We start from the raw sequence: 17,872 nt of genomic DNA on the forward strand, positions 1-17,872 counted from the left end.
ATGATTCACCATGTCTCTCTTTCCTTCTGGAACCAGCGACCAGAAACACTCAAGACAATGCCTATTCTCTACCAGGCTGACTATGATTAATATTAAACATGAAAATGAATGAGAAAAAAGGTAAACCCTTGGTGTTTTAAGCCACCGAGTTTTGAGGTTGCTAGTTACTGCCTTCCAACCCGATATAGTGGGACAGACTTTATCTCCATTTGAAGGATGGGGAAAAATGGCTTGTCTCCAGTCACACAGAGGGCACTTGAGACGAGGGGCAGGGCTTTACCTCAGAAAGCACAATTTGATTTTTCCCAGGGTAGAGAGCACAGGTAACTGGGGCACTGAACATACTCTCCCTGGTGCCTCTGGGAAGTGAGTCCTTGCTCCCTGCCACAGCTGTTTACATGATAAGGAGCAGGAGTGATTCTCTGCTCAGAGTAAGTAAAAGGAAGCCTGGGGAATGGAGGGGATGGAGTTCTGGAAGCTGTATTCTTGGGACTACTAGACATTCTACACTTAACTTTGCAACAGACAGGATTATACTCAGAAGCCCCAGTCTCTGTTCTGTGTTTCCCTCCCCCATCTCAGTGGCTCCATTTATCTCCTGTCTCAGAAGCCTCCTTCCTTTGCTAGTAAGTTTTTCCAAGGAAAGTCTGTGAAACTCATCCACCATTAGGTGTACCTGAGCAATGAGACCAGGAACAGAGACTGTTATGTTACGCAGCATTGCTGTGGCAGGAGATGACTGATACACTTGTTGAGCCAATATCCATTCTTCCCTTTTCCCCTTGGCACAGAAACCTGATTTTATTCTGGGTAATAGTGTACCTGGGCAGGGGACTATGTTTCTCAGCTTTCTTTGGGGTATAAATAAAGGTTGTTGGGTGGGACCCCTAGGAAAGCTCTCTAAAAGGGGGTCAGAGAACTCTCTAGGGGTCTCCAGAGGTCTGTATCTGGAGCAACTTGGCAACATACACTCAGCATCCAGCACTTTGTGTTGCTTTCCCAGCACTGATGATGGATAGCTCCAAGCCACCTATACACTCTCTGGGTTGCTTCAAGACCAGCCTTTGACTCAGCCCATTGTCACGGTAACCTGGAAGATCTTTAGATATCATCTAGCCAGCTTTTAAAAAATATACAGAAATAGGGTCTGAGAGGGGGAAGAAAACTGTCTCAGGACCCACAGCAAGTCATATGCAGAGCTAAGAGTAGAACTTGACTAGTTCTTGACTCTCCCCTGTATCTTCCTGACTTACCAAATGACAGTGGCTCTGTTGGGGTGGTAGATAGGTAGGGAGAGAGACCTGGGGTGAAATGTGGTTGGGAGACATGGATCTAACATTAGCTGCCTGGATTCCATAGGAGGCTGGTACAGAGCTCATCACACTGCAGGGATTCTATGTGAAGAAGGATGCTAGGTAGCCTTCCAGCTGGTCTCAGACCCTGGGAAGAGAACTCGGCTGGGCTGGATGGACTCAGGTCCTTCATGTACGTCTTATTAATCCTTCTTATACACTTTCTCCCAACAACTCCTTCAACTTGCCCCTCTCTGTGTTCAGATCATCCAAGTAAAGCACCCAGCACCCAGCACCCTGGAATAACATTAAGTGCCCTCGTTTAGAGCCAGGGGAACACACATGGCATAGACGGTGCTGGTCCTTGCCCAGGTGCCCTTTTACTGGGCCAGATCACCTGTCCCCTAACCGATGTGAATGTTGCTGCCGCATCTTTCCTGGAGAACTGCCCTCAGCCCATAGGAGCCACTTTGACTGGAGGTGCTTGAGTACATATGACATTTACCCACCCACCCGCATCCCAGGGATAGCCTGGCAGCTAATGAATGACTGAACTGTGCAAACAAAAGTCCCCTGGTCTTAAGGAGAGACTAACTCCATGCTACAACTCACCCTCCTGAGCTCCCTGCAGTGTCAGGTTGAGGCTAGACTCCAGGTAAAACCTCCTCTCTGCTTAGCATGTTCCCCAGCCCTGGCTTGCTTCCTTCACCCTCTTACAGATGTCTCTTGAGAACTCTCCCTCAGTCACTCACCTGCCCAAGAATCTCCGTATCAGGTTCCGCTTCTAAGGCACTATGGAAGCTTCTGAGCTCTCTCCTACCTTCCAAATTCTATACACTGGGAGATGGCCACAGAGGGTTCTAAGTCTAGCAACATGAAAAGTTTGTCCTGTTGAAGAAAACTGAGGTCTCACTGGAGAGATGCTTGAGAACAGTATCCATTTATCGAATACTAATGAATCTTCCACTCTGCATCCAGCAGCTGCCTAGCCCTGGGGGACCCGGTGGGGAGCAAGAGAAATGCAGTTCCTACCCCGACCCTCTAAATTAAGTCAAACGGCTTCCTGACTGCCCCTTCAGTCCTTTTTAAAGGCAGCCACACAATGGCAATCAACTGAGTACATGGCATCTTGGAAATGCTTTTAATTTCTTTTTAATGTATATGTAACAGTTACGCCTGAGTTACAGAGGAAGCGCTTACAAGCAGGTAGTTAAAGCAAATGCCAGTTTCTCTTTCTAGTCTACTACTCCATATAGCTGAATAAATTATGGTGCGATTATATTTAAACACACTCCTTCGCGCCCACTCGCCCACGCGGACACCCCACTCACACTCTCACGCGCACACACACACACTCCCACATGGAGGAAAATGGCTGTGAGTCAAACACGGATGCAACCAAGTTGCAGTTCCTAGGAAGAAGGAATGATCTAGAGTGCTATGCAGATAGTTTCCAGGTAGAGGATGGGCCTTGTGAGAGCTGACAGAGAGAGCACTGGATACACAGAGGTCTCTGAGCATTTCCAGATGGCGGCCGGAGCGCCCCCCCGCTGGCCTGGGTTTGGTGCCTCTGCAGGAGGGGAGGAAAGATCCGTTGACCTCAAAATGCATCCATAGCGAAGGGCACCCTCGGGAGCTTGATGAGAACAACCATCAGAGAGAGGCCCCAGAGCGTGTCTTTTCTGGGCAACCACGGGGTTTCACAAGTTCCAGGATCCAAATCTCAGAACGCTTTACCCGCTCTGTCTCAAACAACATTGGATTTCAGTGGAGGGATCAAAGTCTGGGACCTGCCCGGTTCTCAGGCCACAGTCAGATTGGAAATCTGACCTTCTCGCTTGTCTTCTGGGCAAACCAACGTCTCTCTTGATTCTTCTCTCCTTCTCTCTCATTCCCCGATCTCTCTTCTCCTTCATGTTCCTCTGGCAAAAGAATGGCAAATGTAAATCACGGAAAACATAAAAGTATAAAAGCAGACCTTGGTTCTTACACATCACTTCTTTTTTTTTTTTTTTTTTTCCACAGCAAGAGAGAAATACCAAATGAAAAACAAAGCAATAAAAATGAAAGAACCCAACAGAGCCTGGAATGTATCATTTGAAACACACGATATGCAGATATATCCCTACAGATGGTCCCTGGCACTAGCACGACACACACTGCGGGGGTTTTCTTTCTTTTTTTAGTGTATATATTTATATATATAGATATAAAAGTCAACTTCCTATAAACGGACAGCACATCACCACATTTCCAACTAATGTACAATGAGCTCAGAAGAGGGCCCCCCCCCGTAGGCAGGACCAACAGCTACTTGTGATAAATTGGAGGAAACATCTTTCGTTTTGCTATGGACTCTATTTACAGGGATGGATGGGGGTGCTTCTGGGCCGGCCTAGCCACAGGGATTCAGGCCTTCTTTCTCAGCCTGTGGTCAACCCTCAAGAGTCTGAGGCCTTGTAACTCTCACTCAACATCACGTTTCTGGTGAAGTTGCAAGCTGCCAACACAGGAATGAATTTTATAGACCGAGTTGGCTAGACGCGTTAATACACTGGGTTTTAGGAAAACCTGTCAGGGTCAGGGTCTCTTTCTGAGGAGGGTGGGGCCCCTAAGGGAAGAAGTCCCGTTTTCTACCAAGATGGTAGCCTGGGAGAACTCTGGAGAAGTTGAATGTACTGAGAAATCGTTTGGTTTATTCCCATTTCACGACGGGGGGGGGGGGGGGCAGATGTTTGGGACCGGTCTTAGCAGTGGAATGTTACCTCCTGGGAGTGGGGCTAGTTTTCATGTCACCTGCCTGAGATCCCTGCTCTTGGGTAACATAGCATGTAAGTAGTTTCAGAGCATTTCTGATACAGTCCTCCAGGGGGAAAGATTGACCATTCAAGGAATGTGAATGAAGATTGTGTTGATTTTAAGGAAGAGTTGCTTCCTGGCTGTGACAGCTTCAAAAGCATGGACTGGGCCACCAAGAGACAGTACACTCTTCCTTCTTGTCCAGAGTTTGAAGAACCCAGAGTCTCCTGCAGTGAATGCTCCCATTGAAACCTTGGCTGAACTTGATGGGCCACACATGTCTGGGTGTCCGCTGCTATCAAAGAGTCTGTCCCCAATTAACAATAGGTTCCTCTAGACCAGAGAGATACAAGCCACCTTGGTCACAGTCCAGGACAGGCTTGATATTACTGAGTCCGAAGACAAGAAGCAGGTGAGCATTTGTCACAGGGGTGATTTCCATGCAGGAAAGTGTCCTAGTATCTTGCCAACCCAGCTCCCCAGTAGGGAGGAACTCAGGTCGACTTCCAAAGCAGCAGCCCTTTCCTTTGGGAATGTCTTGTCAGCTGAGGGCAAGAGGCATGGGTTGAGCAAAGAGGTGGCCTCAGGTGCCCAGGTGGGGACAAGCAATTTGGTCCGGTCTTCGTGGGTTCTGTGCTCTGTCTCCTGCCTCAAGCGCCTTTTACCCAGCAGCACTTGATCAAGACGGTCCAAGTGTAGATGATAATGATGGCGATGGTGAAGATGAATATAGTTGTGATAAACAGGTGAAGATGGTGAAAAGTTCTAAGGGAGGCCGTAGTCAGGGACTTGAACCACTTCCCAAAGGTCTCAGCTTGCAAAGAGAAGGGAGCTTGGGAGAGCACTGGAGTGGCCGAGGAAGGCGACTTTGCCCACTTCTCCAGAACCTTTGGTGACGGCTCCAGGATTGGCCGTCTGGCTGCACTGGATCAGGAGACAGAGGCATTTCGGCTGAGAGTGTGTCCACACTGAAAGATGCTGCTATGGGTGGGATAGGGACGTGCCTTCCACCCCACAAATGCCAGGGGGAACCAGTGGTCTTGTCTGTGAGGCAAGTAGTCCCTGATGATCCAAGAACCCTCCTCCAGAGCTCCAAGGGAAGCTCTCTGCAACGCCAGCAGCTTAAAGGAACTCCCGGACAGATGGAGGCCCCATTCCTAGAGAGTTGGGCAAGCAGGGGTTGGGCCTGGGTCTCCGAGGGAGGCTTTGTGAGAAGTCGAAGCTCCATGGGGTGTGGACTTGAAGGCACAGAGCCATAGAGCCAAAGGTTTGCCGCCTACAAGCAGAGGGACCCCAGTTACAAAACCCCCTTCCGAGCCTACCTCTTCTCTCACGTGTCCTCAGGACTTGATCCCCTGCCCCTGCATCTGATTCAGTGAATGAGAAAACTGAAGGGTTCTGTGGGCTCCCCAGGCCCTACGTGCGTGGGCAAGATTGAAACTGGACTTCCCTCTAAGAGCCCAAAGCTGCTTCTGGATGACTGCGTTGGGTCCTGGTAGCCTGGGCCGACCCATTGCTGACAAGTCCCACCCATACGGCCCCGTCCCCTGGCTAAGCCTCATCCTGGTCTTCCGAGTCCCCCTGCCTGGGCTAGATTCACCCCTCCACCCACTAGAGGTGCATGGAGAAGGTCCTGAAGTCCTCAGTATTCTTGGCTGATTCCCTGGGAAAACCCCAGGGCTAGGGTTCCCCCTCTGCTGAAGTCCCAGCACCCAGAGGAGGAACAGGGTGTGGTTCTGGCCCTGAGCCAGAGACCCCCCCCAGGAGGGCTGGCTCCCAGCACCTTCAGCCGGAGTGGCCCTGTGAGCGCCACCTCTGGCCGGGGGACCCACTAGAGTTAGGTACAAAGGGCTCCAGGACCTCATCCCAGACACCATCCTCCTTTGGGCGCCCAAGGCCCTCTAGTTGGGGTGACCTTTGGTTTCTGTGTCTGAGATGGCACAGAGACCATGACAGGATTTTGCTGGGGAAAGACTGCAGGCTGACCAGAGACCCTCCTGGGGCAAGAGTGAAGGGGCAGACTCCAAGGGGTCACTCCAGGTCCGTAACCACAGGTGAATGGTAGACTGGCTGCTCGTTTCCAGAGGGCTGGCCATGAGAAAGGAGTGGGCTCCTTTCCCGGGCTCTTAGGACCCCAGGGCAATGAAGGGACTGGGGCGGGGAGGCTCAGGGATCAGAAGGGTTAGGCTGGGACTTGGGCTGGGGCAAGTCGCCCCAGGGACCCTAGTAGGCCTGGCCAGTTTCCACAGGCAGGAGTCCCAGCACAGCCGAGTGCTCCCCCAGCTTCATGCGACGCTGTGTGGAGAGGCTCACGTTTTTGGCCAGATAATCAACAGCAGCTGGGGAAAAAAAAGAGAGAAACTCCTAGAAATTGAGGTTATTTTTGCCTATTCTTCAATCTGCCCTAAATCTATCCACCCACTCATTCATCCATCCATCCATCCATTCAACCATACATCTATTCATCCATTTATTCATTCATCAGTTCATCCATCCACCTTTTTGTCAATCTGTCCATCTCTGGTTCCATCTATCCATCCATCCATCTATCCAACCATCCATCTATTCATCCATTTATTCACTCATCAATTCCTCCTTCCATCCTTCTATGCATCTATCCATCTCTTCTTCCCATCCATCCATCCATCCATCCAACCATATAGTTATCCATCTATCCATTCACCCATTTATCCATCATCCATCCATTTATCCATTCATGAATTTGTCCATCTGCCCTCTATCTGTTCATCTTTTCATCCATCCACCCACCCATCTATCCATCTCTTCACAAAGCTCTTTCTCTCACTACCTTGCCAGTCATTCAGCAAATGCTTGCTTAACACTTGTTGTTTACCCAGCTCTCTCGCGGGATCTGCAGGGAAGTACAGAGGGTATCACATTGTTTAGTGAAGAATTAGTCCCTCTTTCCAGCATGCTTCTACATATCCCTGCTATGGGGGATGCCCATGGTACCCAGGTAGTAGTAAGAGCGAGGTCCTTCTGTCTCTTCTGGACCCTGAGCCCAGCTCATAGATGAGGCAAAGCAAGAACTATTACTCAGAAACCGAAGGAGTTTTTGCAGGTGAGCTTGAGGAGGAGCAGGAAGAGTCATGAGCTTGTGATTCAGGGAGCTGAGACCTTTAGCTTTGTCAATTTGGGTCACCCAGAGGAGACGGATGAGAGTCTGAGGGCGTGTACTCTTGTGTGCGTGTGTGTGTGAACGGTGGAAACAAGAATGAAGTCGTAATGGGCACAAATGTCCACACATGAGCAATTTGCACACGTACCCGTGCACAGATGTGGGTGAATTGTGTGCACCTGTGTGAGTCAGAGAACACTGGGGACACCTGTACCTTAGAGGTGACTGACTTCTACCTAGGCCAGGTACGTGCATCAGTGTGTGTGTGTGTGTGCACGCGCGCGTGCACGCGCAGGTAGGTATACATGTTTTCTGTCTTGACTGGACTAATTGTGCCCGCCGGAGGCTGCAGCAGAAATCTTCCCTTACCAAATGATGTGACTGGCATGTAACTGAGGCCTCTTGAGGCCCCGAGATGCCACCTCCCAAACTGGAATCCATGGCTGTGGCCAATCCAGCCCCCTGGGACCTCTTGGGTGTAAGGCAGAGGAAGATGGCGAGGGGGCTACCCTAGGAAACACGAGACCTGGCCCAACATCCTCTCCGCCACCTACCCATGGAGGGACCCTGTGACACTACATGCCTCCCCAAGGTTGGGGGCTCCTGCCAAAGGCAGGAGGGCAGAGCCAGGAGGTGATGGGTGTGGCTGGAGGCCAGATGGTCTGTATCAATGATTGAGTTACAAGGTGCCGTACTGCCTAGGGGCTCAAAGGATGTAGGTCAAACCCTGCGCCTGTCAACTCTTAGTGTGTGATTTGGGAGCACACCATCTCACCTTTCCAAGCCTCAGTTTTCTTCTAAAATAATGATAGCACCTGGGTTGAAGGGTGATTGTGAGGATTAAAAGAGAAAATGTACGTAAAGTGGTTCGTTAGCACTGTGCCCGGCACATAGTGAGTTCAGTAGGTGTGGCTCCTAGGACTGGGGTTTCATAAACAGATGTGACCTTTGATGGGGGCAGGAAGGGCAGGAACAGTGCATGGGGCAATTCAGGGTCCCAGCTACTTCCTGTTTATGAGGCTCTGGGCAAAAGGCTTGCCACTCCATCCCTGTTTCCTTCTCTCTAAAATGGGGAGAACAAATTCCAGCTTCCTTAAGGAGCAAATGAGATAATGTGCTTTAAGATGCCAGGCACAGAGGTCTCAGGGCATGGCCCTCTAGATTTCTAAAGGATGTGCAAATGCCTGGGGTCTTTCTGGAGTGTCTGGACCCTGTGCCCCTCAGCTTTCCCTGGGTGCTGCCTCTGAGGTCACTCAGCCTCCAGGCTTCCAGCTGATAGGACAGAGTGATGGTGGCCAGCTTGCCCTGCCTTCGGTCTGCCCCTTACTCTGGGTAAGGATGGGAGAACCTCCTATCTCTGGCCTCAGGGGGTGCCCTGCAGCTCTGGCCACACCATCTCTGCTACTTGGAGTCAGTCTTATCTGGGCTTCGGTCCTCCCCACAAAGAAGGCATATTGTCAGAGTGGTCAGAGGAAGTGGGGAGGGGAGCTGACATTTACTGAGAACTAGCTCCATGCCCTCCTGTTCTAAGTACTTTATGTGCGTCAGCTCATTCAGGTCTCACAACACTGTGAGGCTGCTGTTAGTATCATCTCCATTTGACAGATGACAACACCGAGGCCCTGCCCTGAGAGACTGCATAACTTGAAAGATCACATGGCTCCTAAGTTGTAGAACCATCATTCAAACTCAGGCAGTCTGACTGACAGATGATTGGACAAAGAAGTTGTGGTATATATATACAATGGAATACCACTCAGCCATAAAAAAGAATGAAATAATGCCATTTGCAGCAACATAGATGGACCTAGAGATTATCATATCAAGTGAAGCAAGTCAGACAGAGAAAAATGAATATCATATGATATCACTTATATGTAGAATCTAAAAAAAGTGACACAAATGAACCTATTTACAAAACAGAAATAGACTCACAGACATAGAAAATAAACTTATGGTTAAGTTCGAGGGGAAAGGAGGGGGGAAGGATAAATTAGGAGTTTGGAATTAACAGATACACACTACTATAGAATAGATAAACAACAACACGATATACACCAGAAACTCAATATTCAAAAGCTTGTAACAACCTATAGTGAAAAGTATATTAAAAATTATATATACATATATAAACATACTCGGGCAATCTAGTGCCAGCTGCTAACCACTCCCCACCACCTCCACCCAGCAGCCTCCTCTAGAGTCACCCCTGGGCTGTGCACAGCGCTTCAGAGTGCATGAAGCACTTCATTCCGCAAAGCCGGCTTTGGCCCCACTTTTCTACCCCAGAAGTTGTAAGTGACTAGTAGTCTAAGGGAGCAGCTCTTCCTGCGGGTGCGGCAGAAAGGTCTGGCTTTGAATAAAAATGATGAGAATCACAGAGTGAGCGTTTACTAGGTGTGAGGTGGACATAACCTCATGTAATTCTCTCAGCAGCCCCCAGGTTTTAGATACAGTTGTTCCCATTTTACAAACGTGGAAACTGAGGCTCAGAAAGACGGCTGGCCCAGAGGCACGCATGCAGCATGTGAGCTGGAGGAGCCCGAATTTGTCCTGCTTGTGCCTCTGGTCACTCTGTACCCTTCTCTTTAGCCTCTCCCTGTCACCAGCCACGGCCCTGCGCACAATAGGTGCTTTTCTAGGAAAAATCGAGAAGTCGAACTTTACTGACAAGCCAGCCAACTTCAAGGGCACCCGTCTTCCCGCAGAGCCTGCCTCTCCCTGGGGTCGAGCCGGGGTCCGGCGAGGGCAGGGCAGTGACATTTCTCATTACGGCCTCTGTCAATGGTCCTTCCTGTCCCTCTGTCCCTCCGTGTCTCCCCTCCTCTGCCTCGTGCCCGCGCCTGGGTTCTAAATGTCTCAAATTAGATTAATCGGGAGTTGGCAGGAGATGTGGTGGCGATGCCAACCAGTAAACAAATCTCAGCCGTCAGCGTCTCGTCAGCCCGCGGCCCCAGAGGAGGACACTTCTAGACACAAATTCTTATTAGACTTGTCAGATCTATTAAAATTCTTTTCACACTTCTGCGTTCTATCAGCCCCATCATTAGTACGGCCCTGGCCTCTGGGAACACCAGGGCCATATTAATCTGCCGTGCGCCCCGTCCCTGCCCCTCCGCCCCCACCCCCTTCAGGGACAGGGAGAGACAGACAGATGGACAGACGATGGCAGGGAGCAGGAAGGGAAGGTGTGAAGGGGTCCCTGGGAAGATGAGAGGCCCAGGGAGAGAGGCAGACTCTGCTGCCTAAGAGCCTGGCCCACGTGTTCACTCCGGGCACACCTGACGGTGAGGCTCTCACATCTAGAGGTGTGGCCTGCGCACATCAGTATGTACTGCCGGGTGACCTCAGGCGAACAGCCTCTCTGGGGATGCCATTTCCTCATCTGTCCAGTGGGAATAACCCCGCACACTGCACAGGATGGCCATGAGGATGGAATGCCAGACCCGCAGGAGATGCTCCATAAACGATCGTTTCTCCTTTCTTTATACACATACCTTTTGTATAGTTATACCCTGAAGCCACGGAGATATGCACATTAGTGAATATTCACACAGAAATACAGCTCTGTCCATGCACAGGTGCCTGTGAAGTTGTGAACGTGACTTCACACCCAGGTGAGTCTAGGTGTGAATCGTTACTCAGCATCTTACACAAGTTTGTGGTTTGGTACAAAGAGAACTCGGTTTGAAGTTAGGAGACCTGGAGTCCATCATTCACTTCCTGTGTGACCTTGGGAAAGTTCCTAGCCTCTCTGAGCCTTAGCTTTTGCATCTGTAACCTGAGGGCAAAGAACACCTACCTTGGGTGGGGTTTTTGCGAATTACATAAAATAAGGAACATGCATTTTGCCCAGAGCCCGATATGCCAGCCTCATGCACGGGACAGATGTGGGAAGATGACAGGTGGTCCCGGACCTACAGGGAGCAACTTGGAACATGAGGCTCTCGCACGTGGACTGTGGAAGCCCAGTCATAGGTGGATTTAGTCGCCCATGCACGTGGGGTGGTGGTCAGTGGGAACACTGTATGTCCCGGGGCTGTTTCAGAATGTCAAAGGTGAGGGGAATGGTACCATGGGAAACTCTCGAGGTAATGGAGTTGAATCCTTGGGCCCCTATTTCATAGATGGCAGGTCTGAGGCTTGGAGAGGCGGGTGACTTGTCCACGCCATGGTAGGGGAGGGGCAGACTTTCCCTCAGGCCCCTCTCAGCCCGAGCTCTGTGGGGTGGGGGAAGGGGTATGGGGTCTGAGCTGAGATTCCCTCTGGGTAAGGCTGGAGAATGTGGCCCAGGAGAAGCTCTGAGCTACCCCTGGAGGAGTCAGGGGAACGAGGCTGGCACTAGAGGGGAAGTGGGGGCAGGAGGGGGAGCGGCAGGGAGGAAGGCTGAGGATGGAGGACGGAGGAGGTGGGGCTTGGGGTGGGGTGGGGGTGGGGATGGGGAGGAAATCACTCCGGCCAGCTTTGCCCCAGCAAAGAGGAACAAAACTCCTTTCTCGCCTCCTGGGCCCTTTCCCTTTTGATCCTCCTCCCCGGCGGCCACCGTGCTGACTTTAGGGTTAATTTTATTTCCGAGTTGGGCAGGCGCCCCTGGAGGGGGACACGGGGCTCTGGGTGTGACTAACGCCTGCCCCAGGCTGGGGCTGCTGGAGCTGCTCTAAACTTTTTATCAAGAGCATGTGTCTCACTCAGTGCCCAGGAACAGGGGCTGGGCCAGGGGGTCACCCTGGGCCCCCTGGAAACACTCCCGTGCACCCGCGTGCACCCTGCTCTCAAACAAACAGGCACACACACGTTCTGTCACCCCCTGCACAACATTTGCACAGACACAGTCATACACACAGGCAGCAAGCATCATGTGTTCACACCCAGATGCACAACTGGACAACAGTGCACACAGCCACACCCAGGCACACACTCACACACCCGTACTTCCACTCTGCATACATAGTCTATGCGCACACGCATCCTCCCAGACGCACACTCACAGACACACTCCAGCATATGGATGTGCTGAACGCACATGCAGACGCACGTACATCCTTGTACACTCACACACACAGCTACACACATGCACGTATTATACCTGCCTGCATAGTGACATGCGTCAGACACACAGGCACTGACGTAGACACTGAGCCACACGCACACACCCGCGTGCACATTTAGACACACGTGGATATGTGTTATAGCTACATACCCTCACATGACCAAATGTGTGCACATGTGTACTCACATACAAACCCACATTCAACCAGGTGCACACGATACACTCATACTCATACACGTGTGAATCGTCACGCACCGCTCACTCATCCACACACCCACGCACCTACACACAAGATGCCTGCCCAAACACTCCCTCAACACGTGGACGGTAACAAATCCGTGACACAGGTGTCCCCACTCACCCAGATACGCATACGTGAACCCGCACACACACAGGGATGGGGCCATGAGCACAGCTGGGAGGTGGAGGCCGGCACAGCTGGCCCTCATTTAGCCGTGGAGGCCGCGGCGGTGAGAGGAGGGGGGTTGGTGTGGGGGGCAGGAAGCAGAGGTCAGGGGGGCCGGGCCAGGGCTGCAGCGGGGACAGAGGAGGCCCTGGGGCTGGGGGGTCTCGCCCTCTCGCCACACGCCCTTCTGATTCGTTTGACACCAGCAGGTGAGGCCTCTGCCGGAGGTGGGGCAGGAGGGCAGCCCGTGACCTCGGCTCGCCCGTCCTGGCCTGCCCTGCTGCTGCCCCATCCCTCCGGCAGCTGGAGGCTGTGCAGGCCTGCCTCTGGCAGCCTCTGGTCTGAGGGTCTGCTGTCCCCGTCTCCCGGCCAGGTGTCAACGGCACGGCGGCTGGGGTGGGCACCCGAGACCTGCTCCAAGTTTGGGGAAACCAAGGCTGAGGACGGGGTGGGGTAGGAGTGGAGGAAAGAGCTCAAAATACAGCTCTGCCCTACAGAGTGGGGCAGAAAAGGGCAGGGTCTCTCCCACCACATCGTCTAACATGACAGCCACCAGCCAAGTGTGGCCAGGAGCTGAATATTATCTTTTGATTTAATTTTATCTAATTTAAATTTAAAAACCAAAATTCGATTTAGCTTCATGGGTGGGAAACTTTTCAGTGTATTTAGAACAACTTGGCTGTGTGAGTCTACTTCCTCAGTTGTAAATTTTACGAAACTTAAGCGCAGACCGAGTATTTGCGGTGCAAACTTAGTGTCTGAATTAAAATGGGCTGGATTTCAAAGACACTGTACCAAAAAAAGAATGTAAAAAAATCTCATGAATGATTTTATATGGATTACATGTAAAATGATCATCTTTTGGAGGATACATATGGGCTAAATAAAATATATTAATAAAAATAATCTCCACTTGTTTCTTCTTATGTTTAAAAATGTGGCTACTAGGACATTTTAAATGACATTTGTGGGTCACGTCACATTCTCATGGGACAGCAGGGCTCTAAGACAATAGTAGCCTGAGTGCAGGGGTCCAACTCAGCAGCATCTTAGGACATCTCCTCTTTTCTGGACCTTAATTGCTTCACCTGTGAAATGGGCACCCCCTACCCCGATACCACCTTGCAGGGCTCTGAGAATCAGCGGGAGGTCCTTGGAGGGGGGCGGGGCAGGGAGAGGGAGGAGGATGCCCAGGGTGCCAGGCACTCACTCTGGCCATACTGGCCGTACTGGTAGCCAGCCACGGGGTCCACGCTGTAGCCGGTGGTGCTGTAGGTGGGCGGGCAGTAGGACTGAGACGTGGGCAGGCTGTCTCCCGGCTTGATGGAGTCAGCCCGCTGGCTGCAACTGGCCGAGATGGAGGTGGCGGAGTCCAGGCCGCCGTGCAGCGGGGAGATGGAGAAGTCGGCCTGCGGCTGCGGCGGCACCGCGCTGGGGTTGCTCAGAATGCTCATTACCTGCGGGGGAGACAGCGTCAGAGCCGGCCCTCCAGCCGGCGAGTTGGGGGCGCTTGGAGGAAGAACCTCGCAAGTGCACGTGTGAGCAGGGTCGATGTCTGGCTGGCCTGGGACAGGCCTTTACTGGAGTTGCTCCCTTGAGGTCCTGCAGCCTTGAGGTCCTCAGTTTACCTGGTTTGCTTGCCCTTGTGGGTAAGATAGCTGGTTTCTCTGGTTAAATCCTGACCCGTGGAACCTCCCTCCACTGAGAGTTTTTGGGGACAGGACCGGCCTAGTTTATCTCTCTATTTTCTGAGAGGTTCTGAGCAGCACCTTGTGTCTGTCTGCTGAATGAATGAATGCATACGTGCATGAATCAATGAATGAATGAATAAACGAGCCAGCTAATTATGTCTCTCATCGGACAGGGAGCTCCCTTAGGACAGGGACCTGTGTCTCCCCCATCAGACTGGGATGCTCCATCTTCCAACGCAAAGGTTAAACTCTGGACCTGTCCAACTTCACCCCCTATTCTGTGCTACGCCTGCTACACTCCTGACTTTGCGGTCCTACCCTCACTACACCAATGTACATGGCCAGGGCTTCCAAATAGCCTTCCAGGCACCCTTGATTCTGGCCACTCCTGGATGTCTATGACCATCACCTCGTTCCCTGCTTGGCCTGGTTTAGCAAACAGGAACTCAGCATCAGGGCTGGCCACTTGGACTGATAGGGTTAGGCTTGTCTTTAGAAACTCAGCTTCTCTAAGCTGGTGTTGGTTCATTGGTGTGTTCACTTATTCATTCAACAAACATGCACTGATAGTGACTATGGCTCCAGGCCTCAGGCTGGGCCCTGGGACTTCAGAGGAGGAAGAGCCATGGTCCCTGACCATGGCGGGATGGCCGTCTGGGTCTGGTGGGGGTGGCAACTAGCAGCAGACCATCAAAATATGCAGTGATGAGGGGTATGGAAAGGCAGCTCAGCGGGGCTGTGGGAGCCCAGAGGAGAGAACCCTTGCAGCCTGGTGGTCCAGTGACCGGAGAGAGCCAGGGAAGGCATTGCAGGCAGCAGGTGCACGCGGGATGAGAGAGCAGGGCTGTCCCAGTTGGTCCTGAGGCAAGGAGGGAGGGGTGGGGAGAGAGGCAGGCCCTTGTGGACCCGACCTGCAGGGCCAGGCTTTGGGCATTGGAGCAATGATCTTTTTTTTGGTGAGGGAGGTAATTAGGTTTATTTATTTATTTAACGGAGGCACTGGGGATTGAACTCAGGACCTCGTGCTCACTAAGCCAGCGCTCTACCACTGAGCTACATCCTCCCCCCGGAGCAATGATCCTTTTGCCAACTAGACACCTTGTGAAATTTTTCACCTTTCCATTTTTGAGTCATCCCTGCCGCAGGCCTGAGGCATGGCCGGGGTGAAGGGCACGGATGTGGCATCCTCAGGCCAGGGGCAGACACCGAGCTCCTCCACTTACTAACTGTGCAGCTGCCAGGAGTCCCTTAACACCTGTGACCACCCCGTCTTCGGGGCGTGGCTGGGAGGCAGAGATGGGCTCTGTGCATGGAAAGTGCTCTGGAATCAGCGGGCCCAGAGCCTCTTCTCCCCTCTTCCCCTTCTCCTTACCTTTCCCTCCTCTCCCAGTCCAGAGCCCTGCAGGGTTGTGCAGGGTGGAACTATGATGCCCATTTCTCAGATGGAGAAACTGAGCCCCATGAAGGGCTGTGGCTTCCCCAGATCTCACAGCAGGTCTGCAAGGGAATAGTCTAGGGTCCAGCTGGCCTGACCCCACTCACCTGATAACGTCAAGTCTGACTCTCAAGGATGGGTTAATTTAGGCGCGCAACCACGGTAGAGATTCTCACTCCAGATGTTTGCTCCCTGGGCAGCTGTTTTGGTGGGGGAGTAGGGTGGGGTCCCTCAGCCCTGGGGGGCCTGGCTCCTCCGGAATGCCCTGAGCACAGCCTCCCCAGACTCTTCCCGCAGTGCACCCAGCACGCTCCCCTCAGCCCTGGGGGTCACCCCTCCTCTGTCCTTCCATTCCCCACCCCCTCCCAGAGCCAAAGTCAAGAGCAGCTGGCCTGCTGGGGCTGGTCTTTGTCTCCATCAAAGCTGGCGGGGCTTAGGTGGGACTTCACAGGGTCTCAGCCCAGTGAGATGGCAAGGACACCAGGGCTGGGTTTGGGAGGAGATGTCTGGGCCACTCTGGGCAGTAGTGCTGGTCTAGGGAACTGACGTTCCCCAAACTCACTTTGTTGGTTACACTTCAGAGGCCTCTGTTTCGGCAGAGCCCACACAGGGTGCTTGGGTGCAGGTAAGAGGGGGTGGTGGTGGGTTGCAGTTTTCTAGCTGTTGACGTGGGGCCCTGGGGGCCTGAGGAACTTGCTAGGGGTGTGTGTTCGAGGGGCTGGTGGGGGGACTCAGGAATCTAACACTGCCCTGGGGTTAGGAGACCCGATTCTCTTCCAGGTTGCCTGTCAGTTTCCCAATCTCGACCTCACTTTCCATCTAAATTAAGAAAATCACCACCATCCCATTCCCTACTAACCTGCTCCTCCCTCCGAGGAGGCCTGGACCCCAAGAATAAACTTAGAGGCTCAAGGAAAGCACACAGGCCCCCTCTCCCTTCCTTCAGAAGGACCACTGTGGCAGTGGGGAGACTCTCGGGAGGGACTGCCAGCTTTGCTGAGACCCCAGTTGAATCCTTCCCTCCTGCAAATCACCAGGATGCTAAGGCCCGGAAAGATGAGATGGAGGGTTAGGGAGAGGATAGGGTGTTTGGGGGACGGGCTGGGAGCTGTGCCTAGACCCAGTACTCATCCTGCAAGGCAGATACCTACTGCCACCTAATTTGAGCACATCCCTCAAGAATTATCGGTGGCTCCTCAGTACCTTCCAGATGAACAGGTCACGGGGTTCTTGGACCCATACTTGCCTGTCCCAACTCCTCCCACCCCTTTCTACCTTGCACTTTATGCCTCAGCTATAGCAAAAGATATAGTGTTTCCTGAAGACATCCTTCATTAATTCACTTATTCATTCATCAAACATTTCACAGAGTGCTACTATGTGCCAGGCTAGAGATAGGGCTGGACTGTGAGATCTTTGAGGGCAGGATGGACTGTGTTTCATCCTTCATTGCAACCGCAGTGCCTGCATTGTACCTGCAACATACTATATGCTCAGAAAATCCTGTTGAATTCATGTATATTCACTTAACAAGTATTTATTGAGCACCTAGTATGTACCAGACACTGAGCCAGGTACTGAGATACAGTCATGAAGAGTAGCAGCTCCCTGACCTCCTGGAGCTGCCAGTCTAATGAAGGAGGCTGACAACAAACAAATGAACAAATAAATAATATAATTTCCCATACTGATAAGTGCCATGGAAGAAAAATTAAAATAAAGGGAGTATGTGGAGTAGCCAGGCAAGATCTCCCCAAAGAGGTGAGAGTCAGCAAGACCGAAAAGAACCAGCCAAGGGAAGATAGAGCGGGCTGGCTCTTCTGCCTGCTTTTTTCAGGCAGAAGAGCCAGCCAGTGCAAAGGCCCTGAGGTCAGAACATGCCTAGCAGATCTAAGACATAGCAAGAAGGTCCATGATAAGAGTGAAGAACCCCCAGAGCTGTGAGCCTTCTTGGCATGCTTTGTCAGAAGGGGCTCATGTGATGCTCAGTGGCTCAGGGAGTCTTGGACCCTGGGCCAGTAACAGACAGCTCAGAATGAGCTTTTTCTGTAATGGGATTT

The 17,872-nt window shown here is 52.0% G+C and overlaps 1 protein-coding gene across 4 annotated transcripts in view; it reads right to left on the bottom strand.

Annotated features, from left to right (window-relative positions):
* Positions 1–4,018: 4,018 nt before the first annotated feature.
* PAX7 (paired box 7) overlaps positions 4,019–17,872 on the bottom strand; it is a 99,652-nt gene continuing 85,798 nt past the window's right edge. For all 4 annotated transcript variants that reach the window (XM_064493997.1, XM_031464197.2, XM_031464196.2 and 1 more), the window contains 2 exons: positions 13,897–14,143; positions 4,019–6,430 (listed from right to left, as the gene is read on the bottom strand). In XM_064493997.1, coding sequence (XP_064350067.1) covers positions 6,315–6,430; positions 13,897–14,143 — 363 coding nt within the window. In that variant the 3' untranslated portion in view covers positions 4,019–6,314. The remainder of the gene's footprint in view (positions 6,431–13,896; positions 14,144–17,872) is intronic.

This window comes from Camelus dromedarius, chromosome 14 (assembly GCF_036321535.1).
Source record: "Camelus dromedarius isolate mCamDro1 chromosome 14, mCamDro1.pat, whole genome shotgun sequence".
Classification (NCBI taxonomy): Eukaryota; Metazoa; Chordata; class Mammalia; order Artiodactyla; family Camelidae; genus Camelus; species Camelus dromedarius.